The sequence below is a fragment of the Phyllostomus discolor genome, chromosome 10, assembly GCF_004126475.2.
Source record: "Phyllostomus discolor isolate MPI-MPIP mPhyDis1 chromosome 10, mPhyDis1.pri.v3, whole genome shotgun sequence".
Lineage (NCBI taxonomy): Eukaryota > Metazoa > Chordata > Mammalia > Chiroptera > Phyllostomidae > Phyllostomus > Phyllostomus discolor.
In genome coordinates, this window is record NC_040912.2 from 90,066,989 (window position 1) to 90,085,896 (window position 18,908).

The 18,908-nt window shown below is 49.3% G+C and overlaps 1 protein-coding gene across 1 annotated transcript in view; it reads right to left on the reverse strand.

The window, feature by feature from the left end:
* EZH2 (enhancer of zeste 2 polycomb repressive complex 2 subunit) overlaps positions 1–18,908 on the reverse strand; it is a 75,934-nt gene that overhangs the window by 3,209 nt on the left and 53,817 nt on the right. The window contains 7 exon segments of the mRNA XM_036011006.1: positions 1,381–1,559; positions 2,050–2,175; positions 2,532–2,572; positions 3,614–3,708; positions 4,095–4,264; positions 4,816–5,056; positions 6,419–6,510. Coding sequence (XP_035866899.1) covers positions 1,381–1,559; positions 2,050–2,175; positions 2,532–2,572; positions 3,614–3,708; positions 4,095–4,264; positions 4,816–5,056; positions 6,419–6,510 — 944 coding nt within the window.

Here is an 18,908-nt window from a genome sequence, read left to right on the forward strand (position 1 = left end):
CACCAGCCCAGCATTCCGTTCTCAGCAGATGCCAAGATGACGAACACAGCCAGTTCCAGTCAGGGTGCACCGGGTTCATTATGACGCAGTCTCTCTAAACTTCTTGTGTCTTTTAGAAAGGCCCCTGATCACCCAGACTCCCACTCTGTTCCTACTCTAATCCAGTCCCACTCCCGTCAGGGGACTTTCCCGAACAACTTCCTAATCAGAAACTAAATTAGCTCAGTAACATTGAGAAGCTGTGAAGCAAATGAAACCCAGTTGGTAAGAAAGTATCTACAGCTATCTTCCGCGTGCAAAGTAGTGCCACTGTGAATAGCGTTGCCCCCTTTCTGAGCAGAGCTGGCCCCACAAGGTGAGTGTGGGGGAGAAATGATGGGGTGTCAGGGCTCATGGGTATGCCGTGCATCACTGTGACAGAAGGACCTTGATGGATGTTAACCACCCAGGAAAAGCTGTCCAAACACTTGGAAACATCAGAGCCCAAAATCAAGGCACTGCCAGAACCAGACCTCCTGGTGGGAGGGGCAGGGCGTCTAGCTGCACGGTGTGCACTCCGCCACATCGCAGGCAGCCAGGACCCGAGGTGGAGGGAACGGCAGGGCCTGGGGCTCCTGCCGGGAACACGGGCTTCTGGGGGCGCTGCCTCAGGAGCTACAAGGACTGACAAGTGAACACACTTGGGCCAGCTACATGTTAAGTAATAAATGCCAGCTATTATAAGAATTATTAATTGGAGAAATGCACCATCCACCCTAAAAAAGTAAGACACTGCATGTGGGCAGTGTCCTCTGCTCGGTGGTCCCTGCAGTTACAAATCACCTGCCTGCAGCCCCCAGTCCTGTGAGCCCGGCTGTGCTGTTTCCAAGGCGATTAAAGGAACAGCGTCTGCAAAGACTCCTGGGGGAAACCGCACCTCTGGCTCTGCACAAAGAGGAGACTTGGCCACTACATAAAAGTCTCTAGATTCTGACAGGAACACGTCTGCATTAGGGAGACTAGGTAAATGACTACTAATCCCATTAACTAAAAAATTCAGCCTTGGCTGGTGTGGCTTAGTGGACTGAGTGTCAGCCCGTGAACCAGGGGGTTGCCAGTTCGCTTCCCGGTTGAGGCACATGCCTGGGTTGCGGGCCAGGTCAGATCGCTGGCGGGGGGGGGCACGTGGGAGGCAGCCACACATTGATGTTTCTCTCCCTTTCTCCCTCCCCTTCTCTGTATAAAATGCATAAGTAAAATCTTGAAAAAAAGGTTTCAAATCATCTACTGAACAACTAGGAAAAAAGAACATCTCTTGCTCCAAACAGAGAAAGCTGGTCCTGGTCCCTCCTACCCTACAGAGGATGGGCCGCCGCCTGGAAGCCCGGCCCCAGGCCCTACCTTCTTGGAGCCCCGCTGGATGCTGCAGTTCTTGCAGGACACGTTCTTGCTGTCCCAGTGGTCAGCGGCTCCACAGGTCAGACACAGGTCGGGGTCGCACTCCCGCACGGCCAGGTAGCAGGGGCACTGCTTGGTGTTGCACTGCGCCTTGCAGCGGCAGCCGGGGAAGCGGTTCTGACCTGCGGAGACCGTCTCCGCGGTTACTGCCACGGGACGGCATGGAGCCCTCACAGCAGCCTCCCCGTCCCACTGCACCCGAGGAGAAACGCCCTGCGTGCCCAAGCTTCGCGTGTGGCTTCTTCATTCAGGAGAGAGTCCCCACCCTGACGACGAGCTCCTCTGTGCTGAGCACTGGACCCCCAACTCGGATGGCTCCCAGGGCCCACAAAGTACCGGGGCAGCTACTCCTAGCGTACCCTTACATTCTGGGCCAGCGTTACTACGGTTTAACTTAAACCACCAAAGAAAAACCAGCTCCTTTAGTCCCGTTTTGCCTAACCTGTCCACATGACACGTCAGCCAGGACACTGGCTGGACACGGGCGCTGGGGGGCTCTGGGCCCCGCACTCTGGGTCTCCCCAGGGGAAACCGGCAGGAGCTGCCGTGCCGTGTCGACTTCGCTTACTATTTCAGTCCTCGTGCAACTGCATTAAAGCAACAGATACTTACACTCTGAACTACACTGACAAAACTTTTCACAAAAATTCTGTGCTATCACGCAAGGGCACGAACTGTCGCAAGGCTGCCGTGGATGGTCACAGGGCTGGTAGTTGTAAACGTGGTTCGAGGAGCCGTCTGCATCAAGACAACAGCGTGCGGGTCAGTCGGCAGTGGGAGGGGGCGTGCACGAGCGAGCACACACCCCTCCCGTGTCCCCGCAGGGCGGCAGGTTTCCCTGCCCGACGCCCACTCCTGTCCACACGACAATGGCCTGAGCACCTCCCGCCCCCTGCCGAGGGCTGGGGGAACTAGGGCACTGTCCCCACATCTCGGGTCCCCAGGGTGCTGCACCTTTAACCACCGGAGGACTGGTTGGCAACAGAACCTACAGACGTCCTCCCTGCATCAGAGGACCCTCAACTCTAACTCCGTCACTATTCTGACCACGACAGGCATCTTAGGTCCCTGGGGTGCAGTGGGAAGGCACCGACCTTTTTTCAGCTGTATCTTCCTGCAGTGGGCAGCCCACAACCTGCAAGATAAAGAAGCAAACGGTCTTCCCCAGGAAGCGAGGGAGCGTGGCTGGCACACAGGAGCTCCTGAAACAGGTCCGTCTGTGCCATCAACAGGGCAGCGCCTTCCGTCCGAGTGACTGACCGAAGGGGCACTCGGTCCCCAGCTTGCACGTGCCAGGCTGCAGACCGGGAAGCTGCGTGACCACCAGGCCCTGCTGTGCGCCGAGAAGCCCTTCGTAAGCAGGCCGTCAGGACCGGGGCGGCCAGGCCTTCCCGTGCAGGGCAGTCCGCCTACTGGGTTCGTGCTGAGGCGGTAACACCGGCACGTCTTCAGTCAGCCCACTGGGCTACAGGGCCACACAGTGCAACCAAAAACCTCGGAAGTTACTACCAAAGCCTAACGCCTGTCGGAGAGACGGCTAAGTTCTTCCAGCCCCAGACCACCGAGGCGGGACAGCACGCACGCGTTTCAAAGGGCGGTCTGGACGCTCCCCGACCCAGCACCCGCCTCTGCTTCCCTCTGAGGAGCCGGGGGGCAGCGGGGATGAAAGCTGGGAGTCCCGCCACTGTCTGCTCGCTCTGCACCCACAGTCGAGCCGCCTCCCTGCACATGGCCACAGGCTTTGGGACAGGGGACACACCCGCGGCCTGAGCCGGCCCACCGCGGCGACCAGTGCACCGCCACACACCCGGGAGTTTCCCGCTCCTCAAACACAAACCAGCTCAGAGCTCTCGTCACCACTCCAAGACTCACTCTCAGGAAAACACTCAGAACACACTGATTGTCTGTGTAGCCTTACCTGCAGAAGCTACTAGGTTTTTCTCGACTAAACACAGCAGAGCGAGCTTGCTTCTTCTGGCTCCTAAACCAGGCCTGCGGACACTGCTGAGCCCTGACCGAAGTGCACACCCGCACCGCCCTCACACTCCACCTCTGCTTTTAAGGCACTTTAGGTTCCTTTTGTTACAGACAAGGTGGAGGCGGCCAGCCACTGCCCTTAGTCACGCCCGGCCCACGGCGTCCTGTGGCATCTCGGCACGGCCGCAGGCAGACTTACCGGTGTTTCCTCTTCTTCTTCCTCGGAGGCGTGTCCACATCCTCGGCGGGAGCCGGAGCGATGATACTGGACTCTTTGACCCGGAACTCATACACCTGGCGAGGGGCACGGTCGCAGCTGTGAGGCCCGTCAGGGTGAGCAGACTCACAGCCTTACCCGGGTCCCCACCAGAAACACGGTCTCGGCCGTGACACTGCGTGGGTGCTGGGGGCGGCGGAGCCGACACTGTCCCCAGCCTCGGGCAGCTTCGATGACACGATAGTCAAGAGTCCCAAGGCTGCATCTAGATTCTTACTGGCTCTTTAAGTCCATTGTCACCCAGCCTGGAACAGCTAAAGGCTGAAATCCGTTCACCCTCAGTACACAGACAAAACTCCTTCCCAGGAGGCGAGCGGAAGGTAACGATAACCGAGAGACGCTCTCACATTTGGACAAGGGCTCCACGTGCTCCCCAGCCCTGAGGCTCTTCAGACCTGCTCACCTGCCTGCACGTTTTGGTCCCGATCAACCTGGCGATGGCACAGAAGTTGTCGTAGTAGGTGCCGATGAGGACCCGGAACATGGAGGCCTCGGCCCCACTCCACTCCACGTTCTCCGGAGGCTCGCTGTTCGGCTTCATCTTTATCGGGGTCTGACACCGAGAATTCGCTTCTGCAAGCCAAGGGAGGCCCCGGTCAGAAGCGGCCCCGGACAGCAGCGCACACGCAGGACGGCTCGCGTCCGCTCAGGCAGGAAGCGGGCGGTGGATCATGTCTGAGGATGAGCGGAGGCTGCCGAGTGTCACCAGGCCGTCACATGGGACCTGTGGGCCTGGGCTCCCTCCGCAAGGAAGGCAAACGGGCTGCCCTACTGGTGTTTGTGGTTAAGCCGCAGGGCAGACGGGCACCTAACTCCGGTCAGGAAGAGGACCAGCACGACCCACAGGACCGCAAGGACACTAACCTAAGTGGCCTGCACTTCACGGGCCCTGACTGAGAACAGCGGAGAGGGTGACACACTGGACAGAAATGGCAGCTCCAAACCCCAACCACCCAGACACAGCACACACTGTGGCGGGCCGGGGCAGGGAAGGGCTGCGAGCACTCAGCCCCGGCCCTCCTGGAGTGCACCCTGCGCACGGACGTCCCACCCTCCTGGGAACTGAGCCCCCAGGGGAAGTGCTCCTCACGCCCCCCACCCCCACCCGAGCAGGCGGGCCTCACCAGAGGAGCTGGAGGTCTCGTCTTTCTTCTCCTCCTCCTCCTTATCGTTATTCTCGCCGCCCGTCTCGGCCCCGGCTTCCCGGTCGCTGTCCGTGTCCTTGGACTCCAGCACGTTGATGGTGGGGGTGCTGGGCCTGCTGCTGTTGTTGGGAAGCCGCCCTCGTCTGCGGCCGCCTGGGCGCTTCGGCGGCGTCTTGATCCGCTCGGCGGTGAGGGCGGCGGCGAACTCCTTTGCTCCCTCCTAGAGTGAAACGTGGAGGCCTCGAGGTCAAGTTCTACAACTCATTTTCATGAGGAAGGAAAAAACCTGCATAAGCAAGTTAGTCAAGAAATTCAACTCGATATCCACGTTCTACAATTAATTGGTTGCGTATCTACACACGCTTGTTTCCTTTCCATCTCCTCGGACAGTCGGGAAACCCCAGACAGACGGACTCGGGTTCTATATATTGCTAGAGTGGTGTGACATCAGTGTATCTGTGAAATACACTGACTGATTAGTACGTCCAAATATAAAGTATGCTTCACGTAACATACAGTCCCTTTAATAAAAAGTGTATCTTGGTGAGAATCACATACTTTTTGTGCACCTGGCGGCAAACGCCCCCGTCCAGGGGTTTCTAAGCGCATGCGCCACGGCCGCCTCGCAGGGCACAGGGACATGAAGCGCAGGAGCATGCCCGACGCGGCCGCGGCCTGCCCTGCCACGAGAGACCCCGTCCTCCTCCTGCGAGAGGTGCTCGGCCCCAGGAAGACGCGGCGGGAGCCTGAGGACAAGGCTGGGCATGGGGGCGACATTCTGCACTACGAAGGGCAACGCCCCGCCTCAGAAGTGTGGAAGACCGGCAGGAGCACGGGTCATAGGAGACCCAGAGAGACGCCTCAGAGGAGCCACATAAAACTACGCAGCAGTGCTCGCGAACCGTGTTTAGTGAAGGGAGAAGTCTGAGAGCAGCCAACAGTTCTATACTTCATTCTACAAAACCAAATTGCTTAAAAATAGGATACCTTCTGTAGGTGCCATTCAATGAATCTTCTGTCCAAAATCCAACAGGCAATATATACCCACTTAGTTCCTAGGTAGGAGTGGCTTGGTTCAAAAAGGGGAAATGGTAAAAATAAGATAGTACCCATAAAAAATTTTTTTAAAAAAAACTACTTTTCTACCTCTTATTTTCCTAAGCCTTTACCCTTTCTCTACCTGTGGGCCCTGAAACACGGCTTAAACCACAGGGGCCTGAAGCTCCCAGAAAGGCTCTGGCTCTGAGAGAGGCTCAGACCGGCCGAGGGGCTGGTGGTGAGGTGGCTACCTGTGCTGCACACGCTCCTGAACTTCGTGGGAGGTGTCCTCGAAGCCCTTGATCCTAAAACCTGGAACTGTTGCTGAAGAGATTAGCACCGACACACACAGACTAATCGAGACCAGGTAGGGCTGGAGTGTGCGTGTGCAGTACGCCAGAGACACGACCCAGGTAAGACCCCCTGCCTCCCCTGTGGCCAGGAGAAGCACGCGGGAGCCACAGTGCTTACGCTGACGCGCGTGCCTCACCAGGGTCAGAGTCCTCCTCCAGTGCCCTCCGGCCCAGGCGGCACTCAGGCTTACCAGGTGCTGGTAACACTGGGGCCCACAGGGCTTGTTGTCCAGAGCTGTTTCTGTGTTCTTCCGCTTGTAAGTGTTGGGTGTTGCATGGAAAGCTGCAAATAAAGATAGTAATATTTGGATATTGTCTACACTATTTACTTCATCTTCCCCAGTTTCAATGGAAAAAGTTAATGAGTACATCCCAGTCTTGCTACTCTGTGGTTCACACCCCAGAACCCCCCTCCCGGCTCCCAGTGACCCCTCCCTGAGCGCCCCCAGCGACCCCCACGGAGCACCCGCACTCCTGCCCCCGACAGAGCCAGGGCACAAACACTGCGTTCTGGAATGACTAGTGGTTTGTTTTGCTCCTTGCAAGTATAATTGATGCATGTAAACGCTAAATTCTCACCATAAACATTCATTTGAGTCATTAATATCGCCATAGAAACAATTGATATATCCGCTACAATGAAACCAGATTTCCTATTTTTTACCAAAAGAATTCTGACATCTACAATTTTTTTTACTTCTAAAGGTCAACAATCTGTCAAGTGGGGAGAAAAATAGAATACCACTTACTAAAAACTAATTTTTTTCAAAATCCTCACCCAAAGATATGTTTGTTGGTTTAGAGAGGAAGGGAAAGACAGGGAGAGAGAGAGAAACGTCACCTGGTTGCCTCCCATTTGCGCTCTGACCAGAGATCGAACCCGAAACCTAGGCGTGTGCCCTGACGGGGAATCCAGCCTGTAACCGTTTTGGTGTACAGGACGGTGCTCCAACAAGTGAGCCACCTGGCCAGGGCAGGCTTGAAATATTTTTAATAACTTACTTCAAGTATTATGATGCCAATTTGAGAAGTTAGCTTCCTAGAAATCTAAAATAGTTCTAGACATTTCTAGAAGAGGGAATTCTTTGTCCCAGTTTTCTGAATGATAAACTTGTTTGAAATTCTGCTGAGGGAATCTAGTCATGAAACCGGTGTTTTAATTTACTTAAGTACCTTTGATTATAAGCATGTTAATTTTTCCTTAATAGCCTGCACTTGTTCCTGTCTCGCGTTGGAGACTGTGCACTGTTCCCCAGTTCGCGCTCAGGACCAGCAGCGGCCACTGTCCTCACCTGAGCCGGGTGTGAGCCTTTCTGTCCACAGACACACGTGTGCCTTTAACTGCCACGGCATCAGGGTGAGCACAGCAATCTGTAAACACAGCGTGTGCCAGAGGCGGCACCAAACTGAAGACAAGTCCCCCGAACACGTGTTACTCACTACGGGCACTAACTCTGGCTAATGACGGCCTTGAGTTTTGGGCTGATGTGACTCCTGCCGCCGATGCAGGCCTTGACCAGTCCACAGGCTCAGTCTGGCGTTACAGGGGTCCTCACCTGTTCAGAATGGAACCCACGGCTCAGTCAGTCACACGGCATCAGGCTCTGCTCTGGGGACAGACTCAAACACTTGAAAAGAATTTGAGCCTTGAACTTCTACTTTAAAAACATAACTCGGTTGTCTTTTTTTTTCTCCCCTTATTAGTCTGTCTTTATTTTCCTTTTAAGTTCTGTGGAGAGTACAGCCTTTTACAAACATTTTTTAAATGACTTGTTTCGTGAGTATGTCACTTGTTTTCATCCCAATTAAAGTAGTTTACATCTTGTGTAGTTCTGAACGTCCCCTGGACGCTGGCACTCACAGGCTCTCTCGAGTTCTCACTGCTGCGCACTCACACCTGGGCAGTGGACCAGTGGGCTGCAATGGGAAGTTTAAGTTCCAAACACTTTTAGGCTATTTTATCTGACCTGTATTTTCCTGTAACAAGGTGCTGACTGAAAGGTCTCACTAGGTCCTTGAATTGTGTAGGATTCAGAGAAAATGCATTTTAGAATTGTGAGGCTCTCCTCTTTACACTTGAAAAGCAGTTTTAAACCCTGGCTGGGTGACTTGGTTGGAGCATCGTTCCACACACCAAACACGGCCACGAGTTCAAGCCTCCCCCCCACCCCCCACTTCCTCTCGCTCTCAGGTCAATAAACATATCCTCCAGTGAGGAGGTTTTTTTAATATATTTCAAGCTAAATATAAAGAGAAAAAGGTTATATGAAATTCCATTATCAAGACAAGCCAAAACACCTTTAAATTTTATAAGGACAGAACATGAATATTGAGGGTTTTATTTCTTTTAATGTGAAAAGCAACCTATAAAATCTCGATGAAAAATCTATCTAAAGGTTTTCAAGCAGAAATAAAAAGGATCACATACAATTCCAGCTAGTCTCTACACCTGTTTTTGAGATTGACCCTGGCAACACTAAAAATTGGCTAAAATACACTGAGTGGCTGGCCCCTTAGAACCCTACAGCGTCTCACCAAATTCCACGCTGCCTCCCACACACAACCAGTGGTCCGAGGAGCAGCCCTGGAACAAACGCCAGCGACCCCCCCATCTCCAGGGGTTTACCAAGTAGGAGCAGGACACAGGGAATGTCCATGGAGCCACCTGTCTGGCAGCAGGTGTGACCAGACCCTCCCTCGCCACCTTCGCCTCAGGGACCAAGAGAAGGGCTTCGCAGCTCTGGGGCCACACACACACCCAGCTTCTCTTCCACACTCACTCCAGCTCGTGCTCTCGTGACCAACGCTCTGACCAGGACAAAGGGTTGGTTTCACACACTGACTGCTGCTCAGAGCACTGCTCTCGTCTCTTCTGATTAGAACTCAGTATTAAGAACAACTCCTGACTGAAGAGTGAAACCATGTAAATTCTCCTATGTATAATCAGACCTTTACTGAAAAGCAACTCAGAAAACACCAGTGCTGACATCTGAGCAAGGGACAGCAGTGACAGCCGCTGACGGTGGTCCCAGGCTCGAAGCGCACACACACCGACTGAGCAGCTTCAGGCACTGTCCCCCTCACCCCCACGAAGCCCCCAGGCATGACGGTGTCCTCGCACCCATTTCCCAGATGAGGAAAACTGAGGCCGAGGGAGGCTCAGTCACTCTGATGAGTCCACAACCAACAGAACTCCAGTACCCCTGAATCTCCTTAACCATCACACCGCCTGAAACACTGGAAAAGTCAGCCACCAGCTATAAACTCCGAATAGCTTCCTTGAAATCCTAACCCTTTAAAATGTTAAAATCTCTTCAGTCAACATTAATACACGTTCCAAAAAGAACATTCAAACAGACTGTCACGTAATTTCAAAAAAGACAAACTGATACAATTGGGTTTTATGCATAAAATGGGTTCTGCAGGCTGTTCAGACACCAGCTTATCAAACATTCCGTTCAAAGCTCCACTTCAGTCCCACACACGCATATGCAGACAAACCCACTCATACTTCCTTCACGACCAGAAATGTATCGCCAAAGCCACACCAGACAGTAAATGTTAGGCTGGAACAATGGTTTGGGGCTTTTTTTTTACTCACCTATTTTTTAATCCTCACCTGAGGACGTTTTTTCATTGCTTTTAGAGCGAGGATGAGAGAGAGAAACACTGACGCGAGAGAGAAGCATCGACTGGCTGACTGGCTGCCTCGTGCACGCTGGGACTCCAAGCGCCCAGACTGGGGACAGAACCGACAGCCTAGTGTGTGTCCTGACCGGGAGGGAACAGAGCCCTCCGCCTCCCGGTCACCTGGGCGGTGCTCCCACCGAGCCACACCAGGGCTGGGCTGGAGCTTCTATAAAGAAACTGCTGTGATTCCAACCTTGTGGAACAATCGGTTTCCAATTTACAAAATTGACTAGGGCCTAATAAAAGCTACCTGGAATACAAAGTGGAATCAGCTCGCCGACCAAACCACTTACCTTCAGTGGAAGTGTACAAGTCCTGCTGACAGGAGACACGCAGTCAGAGACGTGGAACCTCTAACACCCTCCCCAGATCAAACAGGACATGCCCCTAACAACTAGAGGACAGTAAGGCCTGACAGTCAGTGAGCTGGCTTTATATTTCTCTGTTGGTAGCCTAACATCCAAAAAGGCCTTTGTAACCAAAAGTTTTGAAAATTCTCCCTTAAACAATGAGTTAAGGAGAAAATATAAAGCATTTCTTATAATTACTCAAAACATATAGTAATAATACCAAGTACTAGAACTGAAGAGGAAAAGTTTGAAGCAATGCTCTAGACAATTCAGTGTTAAACATATATCCAAAAAAAGGAAAGGATGAGAACAAAATGTTTTCATAAAAGAATGTAAACATAATCAGACTCACCAATAGAAAAACAGAGCTTCTGGCCAAGATGGAGAGGCATAGGTAGACACACTGTGCCTCCTCACAGAACCAAAAGAAGGACCAAAACAACAACAACAGCAAACCACCAGAACTGCTGGAAAATCAAGCCATAGGGAAGTCCGACAACCAAGGCATTTAAAGAAGACACATTCACCCAAACCAGGTAACAACAACAACAACAAAAACCACCAGAGCCGCTGGAAAATCAAGCCGTAGGGAAGTCCGACAACCAAGGCATTAAAGAAGACACATTCACCCAAACCGGTAACAACAACAACAACAACAACAAAACCACCAGAACTGCTGGAAAATTAAGCAGTAGGGAAGTCGGACAACCAAGGCATTAAGGAAGAAACATTCACCCAAACCGGTAGGAGGGGCAGAGACGGGCAGCCAGATGGAGAGGACTCGTAGCAAGGCGGCGGCAAGGCGGCAGCTGGAGGACCGGGCAGTCCCACATTCACATGTGGACAAACTGGGAGGAACAACTGGGGAGTGAGACAGACCCGCAACCCAGGGCTCCAGGGCCGGGAAATAAAGCCCCAAACCTCTGACTGAAAACACCTGTGGGGGTTGAGGCAGAAGTGGGAGAAACTCCCAGCCTCACAGGAGAGGGCGCTAGAGAGACCCACAAACTCACCCACCCGAGAGCCAGCATCGGAAGGGCCCAATTTGCTGTGGGAAGTGGAGGAAGTGACTGAAAACTAGAAGAGAGCAGAGCAAGCAGCACTGTTCCCTCTCAGATGCCTTCCCCAACGGACAGCGTCACAATGCAGCAATTGGGTTGCCCCCCGCTCTGCTGAACACCTAAGGCTCCACCCCTTACAACGTTAACAGGTGCACTGAGACAAAGAAACATGCCCCAAATGAAAGGACAGGTCAAAGCCCCAGAAAAATACAACCGAGCAACGAAGAAATAGCCAACCTATCAGATGCAGAGTTCAAAACACTGGTAATCAGGATGCTCACAGAACTGGTTGAGTATGGTCGCAAAGTAGAGGAAAAAGTGAAGGCTATGCAGAGTGAAACAAAGAAAAATGTACAGGGAACCAACAGTGAAGGGAAGGAAAATGGGACTCAAATCAACAGTCTGGACCAGTACAAAGAAATAAACATTCAACTAGAACAGAATAAAGAAATAAGAATTTAAAAAATGAGTAGAGGCTTAGGAACCTCCAGGACATCTTTAAACGTTTCGACATCCAAATCATAGGGGTGCCAGAAGGAGAAGAGGAAGAGCAAGAAATTGAAAACTTATTTAAAAAAATAATGAAGGAGAACTTCCCCACTCTGGCAAAAGAAGTAACTTCCAGGAAGTCCAGGAAGCTCAGAGAGTCCCAAAGAAGTTGGACACGAGGAGGAACACACCAAGGCACATCATAATTCCATTAGCCAAGAATAAAGATAAGGAGAGAATCTTAAAAGCAGCAAGAGAAAAGGAAACAGTTGCCTACAAAGGAGTTCCCGTAAGAATCTCAGCTGATTTCTCAAAAGAAACCTTGCAGGCAAGAAGGGGCTGGAAAGAAGTATTCCAAGTCATGAAAGGCAAGGACCTACATCCAAGATTACTCTATCCAGCAAAAGCTATCATTTAGAATGAAAGGGTAAATAAAGTGCTTCCCAGACAAGGTCAAGTTAAAGGAGCTCATCATCACCAAGCCCTTATTATGTGAAGTGTTAAAAGGACTGAGCTCAGAACAAGAAGATCGAAACTATGAACAGTAAAATGACAACAAACTCACAACTATCAACAACTGAACCTAAACAAACAAACAAAGCAAACAACCAGAATAGAAGCAGAATCACAGAAAGAGAGATCACATAGAGGGTTATCAGTGGGGGAGGGGAAGAAAGGGAGAAAAGGTAGAGGGAATGAGAAGCATAAATGGTAGGAATAAGAAGCACAAAATAGACAGGGGGAGGTCAAGAATAGTATGGGAAATGGAGCAGCCAAACAACTTATATGTACGACCCATGGACATGAACTATGGTAGGAGAATGCTGGTGGGAGTGGGGGCTGCAGGGCGTAGGGGAATAAAGGGGAGAAAAAAATGGGACAACTGTAATGGCATAAAAATCAATAAAATATATTTTTAAGAAACAGTAAAACTAGAAGGAGGATCCAAGATGGAGGCGTACGTAGGTGGTTGCACTGTACCTCCTCGCGCAACCAAAACTAAGGACAACAAGAATTTACAAACAAAAAACAACCAGAACAGAGAGAAATGAACCGAATGGAAGTCTGAATACCATACATCCAGCCCGGTAAGGAGGGGCGGAATCGGAGGCCTACGGAGAGGGGTCGAGGGGTCCCGGCAGGAAAAATCGGTGGCTGGCAGACCGCACAGGGCGCAGACCGCAGCTGACGGACCAGTGGCAGACCCTGGGCGCGGGAGGCAACGAGCAGACCCAGTGAGGCGCGCAAGGCAGCTGGCTGTCCACAGCCACACAATCACATACAGACAAAATAAGCGAAAACGGCCAGCGCGACACAGACCGTGCAACCCAGGGACCCAGCGCCGGGAAACAAAACCTGAAGACACCGATTGAAAACACCTGTGGGGGCTGGGGCTGGGAGATTCTCTCAGCCTCACAGGAGGCTCCTTGGAGAAACCCACAGAGTCCGAGAGAGTGCACAAGCCCACCCGCCCAGGAGCCAGCACCAGAGGGGACCAAACATCACCGTTTGCTTGTGGGAAGCCGCAAGGGGGACTGGAGTCCTGGTGAGAGCAGAGCGGGCGCCATTGTTCCTTCTTGGACCCGCCCCCACATACAACGTCACAACCCAGCGCCTGAGGTGCCCCGCCCTGGTGAACACCTAAGGCTCCGCCCTACACGTAACAGGCGCGACCAGACCAAAGGAAAAAAATAAAATAAAATAAAAAGATGGCTCAGAGTTAAAAGCCCCAGAGACAATTTTTTTAAGTGACCGAGAAATAGCCAACCTATCAGATGCACAGTTCAAAACACTGGTGATCAGGATGCTCACAGAATTGGTGGACTTTGGTCATAAATTAGATGAACAAATGCAGATTACAATAAGTGAAATGAAGAAAAATGCACACGGAACCAACAGTGATGGAAAGAAAACTGGGTTTCAAATCAATGGAAGGGACCAGAAGGAGGAAAGGAACACCCAAACAGAAAAGAAGGAAGAAACAAGAATTCAAAAAAGTGAGGAGAGGCTTAGGGACCTCCAGGACACCTTTAAACGTTCCAATATCTGAATTATAGGGGTACCAGAAGGAGAAGAAGAAGAGCAATAAGTGGAAAACTTATTTGAACAAATAATAAAGGAGAACTTCCCTAATATGGCAAGGGTAATAGACTTCCAGGAAGTCCAGGAAGCTCAGAGGGTCCCAAAGAGGATGGACCCAAGGAGGAACACACCAAGGCACATCATAATTACATTAGCCAAGGTAAAAATGAAGGAGAGAATTCTAGAAGCAGCCAGAGATAAGGGGACAGTCACCTACAAAGGAGTCCCCATCAGACTGTCAGCTGATTTCTCAAAAGAGACCTTGCAGGCAAGAAGGGGCTAGAAAAAAGTATTCCAAGTCATGAAAGACAAGCACCTATATCCCAGATTGCTCTATCCAGCAAAGCTCTTATTTAGCATGGAAGGGCAGATAAAGTGCTTCTCAGATAAGGCCAAGTTAAAGGAGCTCATCATCACCAAGCCCTTATTATATGAAATGTTAAAGGGTCTTATCTAAGAAAAAGAAGATAAAAAATATGAACAGTAAAAAAAGACATCAAACTCACAGTTAGTAACAACCACACCTAAAACCAAAACAAACTAAGCAAACAACTAGAACAGGAACAGAACCACAGAAATGGAGATCACATGGAGGGTTAGCAACAGGGAAGTGGGAGGAGGAGAGAAGGGGAAAAGATATAGAGAATAAGTAGCATAGACAATAGGTAGAAAATAGACAGGGGGAGGGCAGGAATGGTGTGGGAAATGTAGAAGCTAAAGAACTTATGACACATGGACATGAACTAAAGGGAGGGAATGGGGGTGGGAGGGGGTGGGCAGGGGAAGGGGAGTGAAGGGGGAGAATGGGACAACTGTAATAGCATAATCAATAAAATATATTTAAAAAATGTGGAAAAAAGAGAAATACTAAAACTAATACAGTAGTTGAATCTGAGGGGAAAATACACAAAACAGGTTTTTGAAAATAAAATATATAAACCACTTAATCTGGCAAAAAACAGAAAGGCAAAAAACAGAAAATACATAATAAAAGAATAATCACCAAAATAAAAGAATCAAAAGATGCAAATCAACTTTATACTAATAAATTTCAGTATGTGGAAAAAGGGATAATTTTCTGAAATGACAGAAAACTTATCTACTAAGCACCATTATTACTTAACAGTGTCATGGAGACACAAGCCTACATAGCTAGGCAAGAAAAAGAAATTAAAGTTACCAAGTTGGGAAAGAAGATGAAACACCATTAATAACCGCAGAACTTTTTGGCCAACCCAATACACAAGCTACATGAAGAAAATCTGAGGTCATTTAAGGACACAAACTTAATTTTTATTTTTAAATGTCAATATCCCTTTAATTCATAAATTTAATGAGAGTCCAATAAACATACCACCTGAACTTTTTTAATTAGACAAACTGACTCTAAAATTTGTATTAAAACAATAAACAATTCTAGCAGGAGATCTCTGAAGAATGCCTTCTGGACAGACAGACTGAAGGGGCAGAACACAAAGACCAGAAGCAGACCCCAGGACCCAAGGGCAAGGAGGGCAGGCTCTCATGGCGAGTGAGAGAGGGACTCGCTGATCCCTGGGCATGAGGCAACCAGGCCACCTCAAAGGTGGGAGGGTCGTTGGAGTCTGTCAGAATTCCAAATGGATCGAAGAGTTAAATGGAAAAAATGAAGCCTAAAACATACCTGAAAAAAAAAGTAGGACACCATTTATAATCTTGGAGTAGGGAAAGCAAGCTGATAAATTCAACTACCCTTAAAATTTCAATAAACACTGCTTATGGGAATTTTACAAAACAACTGGAAAGAAAATTTCAATTCCTCTCAAAAAAAACAAAAACAAAACAAAACCTAATTTCCTGACTATATAAAGAGCTCCCAGGTTTCAAAAAAGATCAACAAGCTAAAGGATAAAAATCACACTAAGAAAAGAAAATACAAATCTCAAACACATGGTAAGAAAAAAACGCAAATTAAACTACACACACACACACACCTTTTCATTCAACAATGAAAAGTCAAAATTAGCTTCTCAACACATTCTCTTGGCAGGTCTCTGGGAAATAAGCATGCTTACTCTGCTGGCCTTTACTTTATCCTCACCCAGGGACATTTTTTCTCATTGTTTTGAGAGAGAGAGAGACAGAAACACAGACAGCTAAAGAGATAAAGACACTGACACGGGAAAGAAACATCAATAGTTGCCTTCTCATGCACACCCCAACCAGGGACTGAGCCCACACACTGGGTATGTGTGCCCTGACCAAGAATCGAACCCACAACCCTTCGCCCTACAGAAGCGTGTTCCAGCCACCTGGCCAGGGCTCTGCTGGTAGGTCTTCAAAGCGGCATGCCCCCATATGGCAGGTCACCCAGTAATGTCTAGAGTGGACTGGGTGAACTTTGCTGCTCAGAACGATGCACGGGTACACCCAGGTTATCCACTGCAGCACTGTCCCAGAAAAAGGCTCGAAACCACACAAACGCTGGCCTTTAGAGGGCAGGGTCAGTGGGTTCTAGCACCTCCCATTGCAGAAGACTTTGCAGGCTGTCCAGACAGGAGTAACACCCACAACATTAAGTCAGAAAAGAAAAACGCCTGAATAACATGGCACCACTGGAAGAGGGCAGTCGGGAAAAACCACGTTTATATTTGCCGGAAGAAACCACTGAAAGATACAGGAGAGGTACGGAGACTCCACTGGACACCTTTTAACACAATTTTGAAATATAAGTAATGTGAATGATGACCTATTTTAAAAATAACAATACCTAAACACAAGGCAAGTACTATTTTAAGTATTTTACAGACAGTAATAAATTTAGTCCTCATAACAGCTTATATACTGGGCTGGCCAAAACGTTTGTTCCGTTTTTTCCATAACATGGTTCTAGTAGTGCTTAGTTGTCTTTAACTTTATTCAAAAACAATTTTGTTAGATTGTATGGTAACAGCTGTCACACCAACATGCATTGTTATATAGTCATTTTAATATTGAAGATGGAAAATATGCAACATTTCCAGCATTATGTTTTATTATTTCGAGAATGGTAAAAATGCAACTGAAACGCAAAAGATCTGTGCCATGTATGGAGGGGGCGCTGTGACTGATCGAACGTGTCAGAAGTGGTGTGCAAAGCTTTGTGCTGGAGATTTCTTGCTGGGTGATCTCCACAGTCAGGCAGACCAGCTCAAGTTGACAGCGATCAAATGAAGACATTAATTAAGAACAATCAATGTTATACCATGCAGGAGATAGCCGACATACTCAAGATATTCAAATCAATAAAGTTATTGGTGAAAATGAAAAATGTGTCTTATTTTACAGGAAAAACCACATGGATTTTTTGGCCAAGACAATATATAGTCTCATCATGTAGACAAAAAAAAAGGAAGCACAAACGCTGTCCTTATTCGAAGTGTAGTAGGCTGACTTAATGGTGTGTTTTACCCAAGGGAAACACAGTGCGAGGTACTGTGTCGGGTGCAATGACGGACCGTGTGGCGGCTGCGTGCGGAGGACACCGGCTCTGCGACAGGAGGGCGGCGCGGCCACAGCTGGACCCCCGCTGCCCAGCACTTCCAGTGGGCAGCCCTTCGGTCCCACAGAAGCCGACGCCCCAAGACTGAAACAGGTCTCTCTCTTCTCCCCAGCTTGAATGGGATAATCAATCAACAGGCTCAAGGTTCACCAAAATCACTCAAATCTGAACAGCCCAATAAAATAACCCATAATATTTAAAAGTGGCATCCTGCTTCCTTGGTTCATTTGTACAGCAAAAAGGGACGTGAAATGCTGCATCTACAACCAACAAACTGAAGGGACCATTTCACTCCATTATTCCGCTATGGTGCTATGTGAATACAACTTACAATATTCTGTTCTTCAGTGTGGTGTGTGTGTGTGTGTGTGTGTGTGTTGTTGCTGTTAGAGAGACACTGATGCGTCGTTCCACTTGCTGGCGCGTTCACTGGCGGACTCCTGTGTGTGCCCTGACCGAGATCAAACGCACGACCTTGGCGTATCAGGGTTCCACTCCCACCCACTGAACTACCTGGCCAGAGCTACAATATGCTTAGTAAGAATTGGACATATTTTATAAAATGGCCATGTGTAAAGGGCAATTAAGCGCAATTCAAAACGACCATTCCAAGGGTGCGTGAAGACAACACTGCCACACCCAAGTGAGACACGTGCTGGACAATTATCAACACTGCCAAGTCGCCCACTTTCACAGATAGGAGATACAGTAATTCTAAAAACCCACTTCAAGCTTTTCTAATTTAACCATTAATACTTCACACACACGGCCCTGACCAGCAAGGCTCAGTAGGCTGGGCGTCGTCCCGCAAACCTAACGGTCACCAGTTCGATTCCCAGTCAGGGCACGTGCCTGGGCTGTAGGCCAGGTCCCAGGGTGTTTCTCTCCCTCTCTTTCTCCCTCCCTTCCCCTCTCTCTAAAAATAAATAAATATCTCACACAGAGAAATTATTATTTCCAGACCAAGCTACACATCACACAACAAATCCCAAGCTCTAGCAGATCTAAGTAGACAGAGCAAAACTCAACATGAGGCCAGAACTAGCTGCTTGGGCAGGCTACCTCACATTAAGACACATGACAGGAAAATGAGGGGGAAAATTCCGTGAGAGGCAGGATCGGGAACTGAAAACAATGAAGTGACACGGGACCACTCAGTGCAGGGAGACAACTTCACACAGGTCCGAAGCCCCTAACGCGTTACCTTGCCACCAACATCACACTACCTGTAACAGGGAGAACACTAAGCGCTGTTAGGTGAACTAGGCTGAGTAAACTGGGCGGCATCAAACATACTTTCAAAGTATGTTCCTCAGAAGTAGTTGGTGCTTTTGAAACTGTTCTTAAAGAAGCTCCAGTACCAAGAAACCTCATTCCCCGGCATGTCAGAAATATTAAGTTATATTGCTTTGTGCCATACTTCAAATGTTCCTTTTCATTAGGAACATTTTATTCAAATGAGGGGTTTCTTTTAAAGGACCAAAAAAGA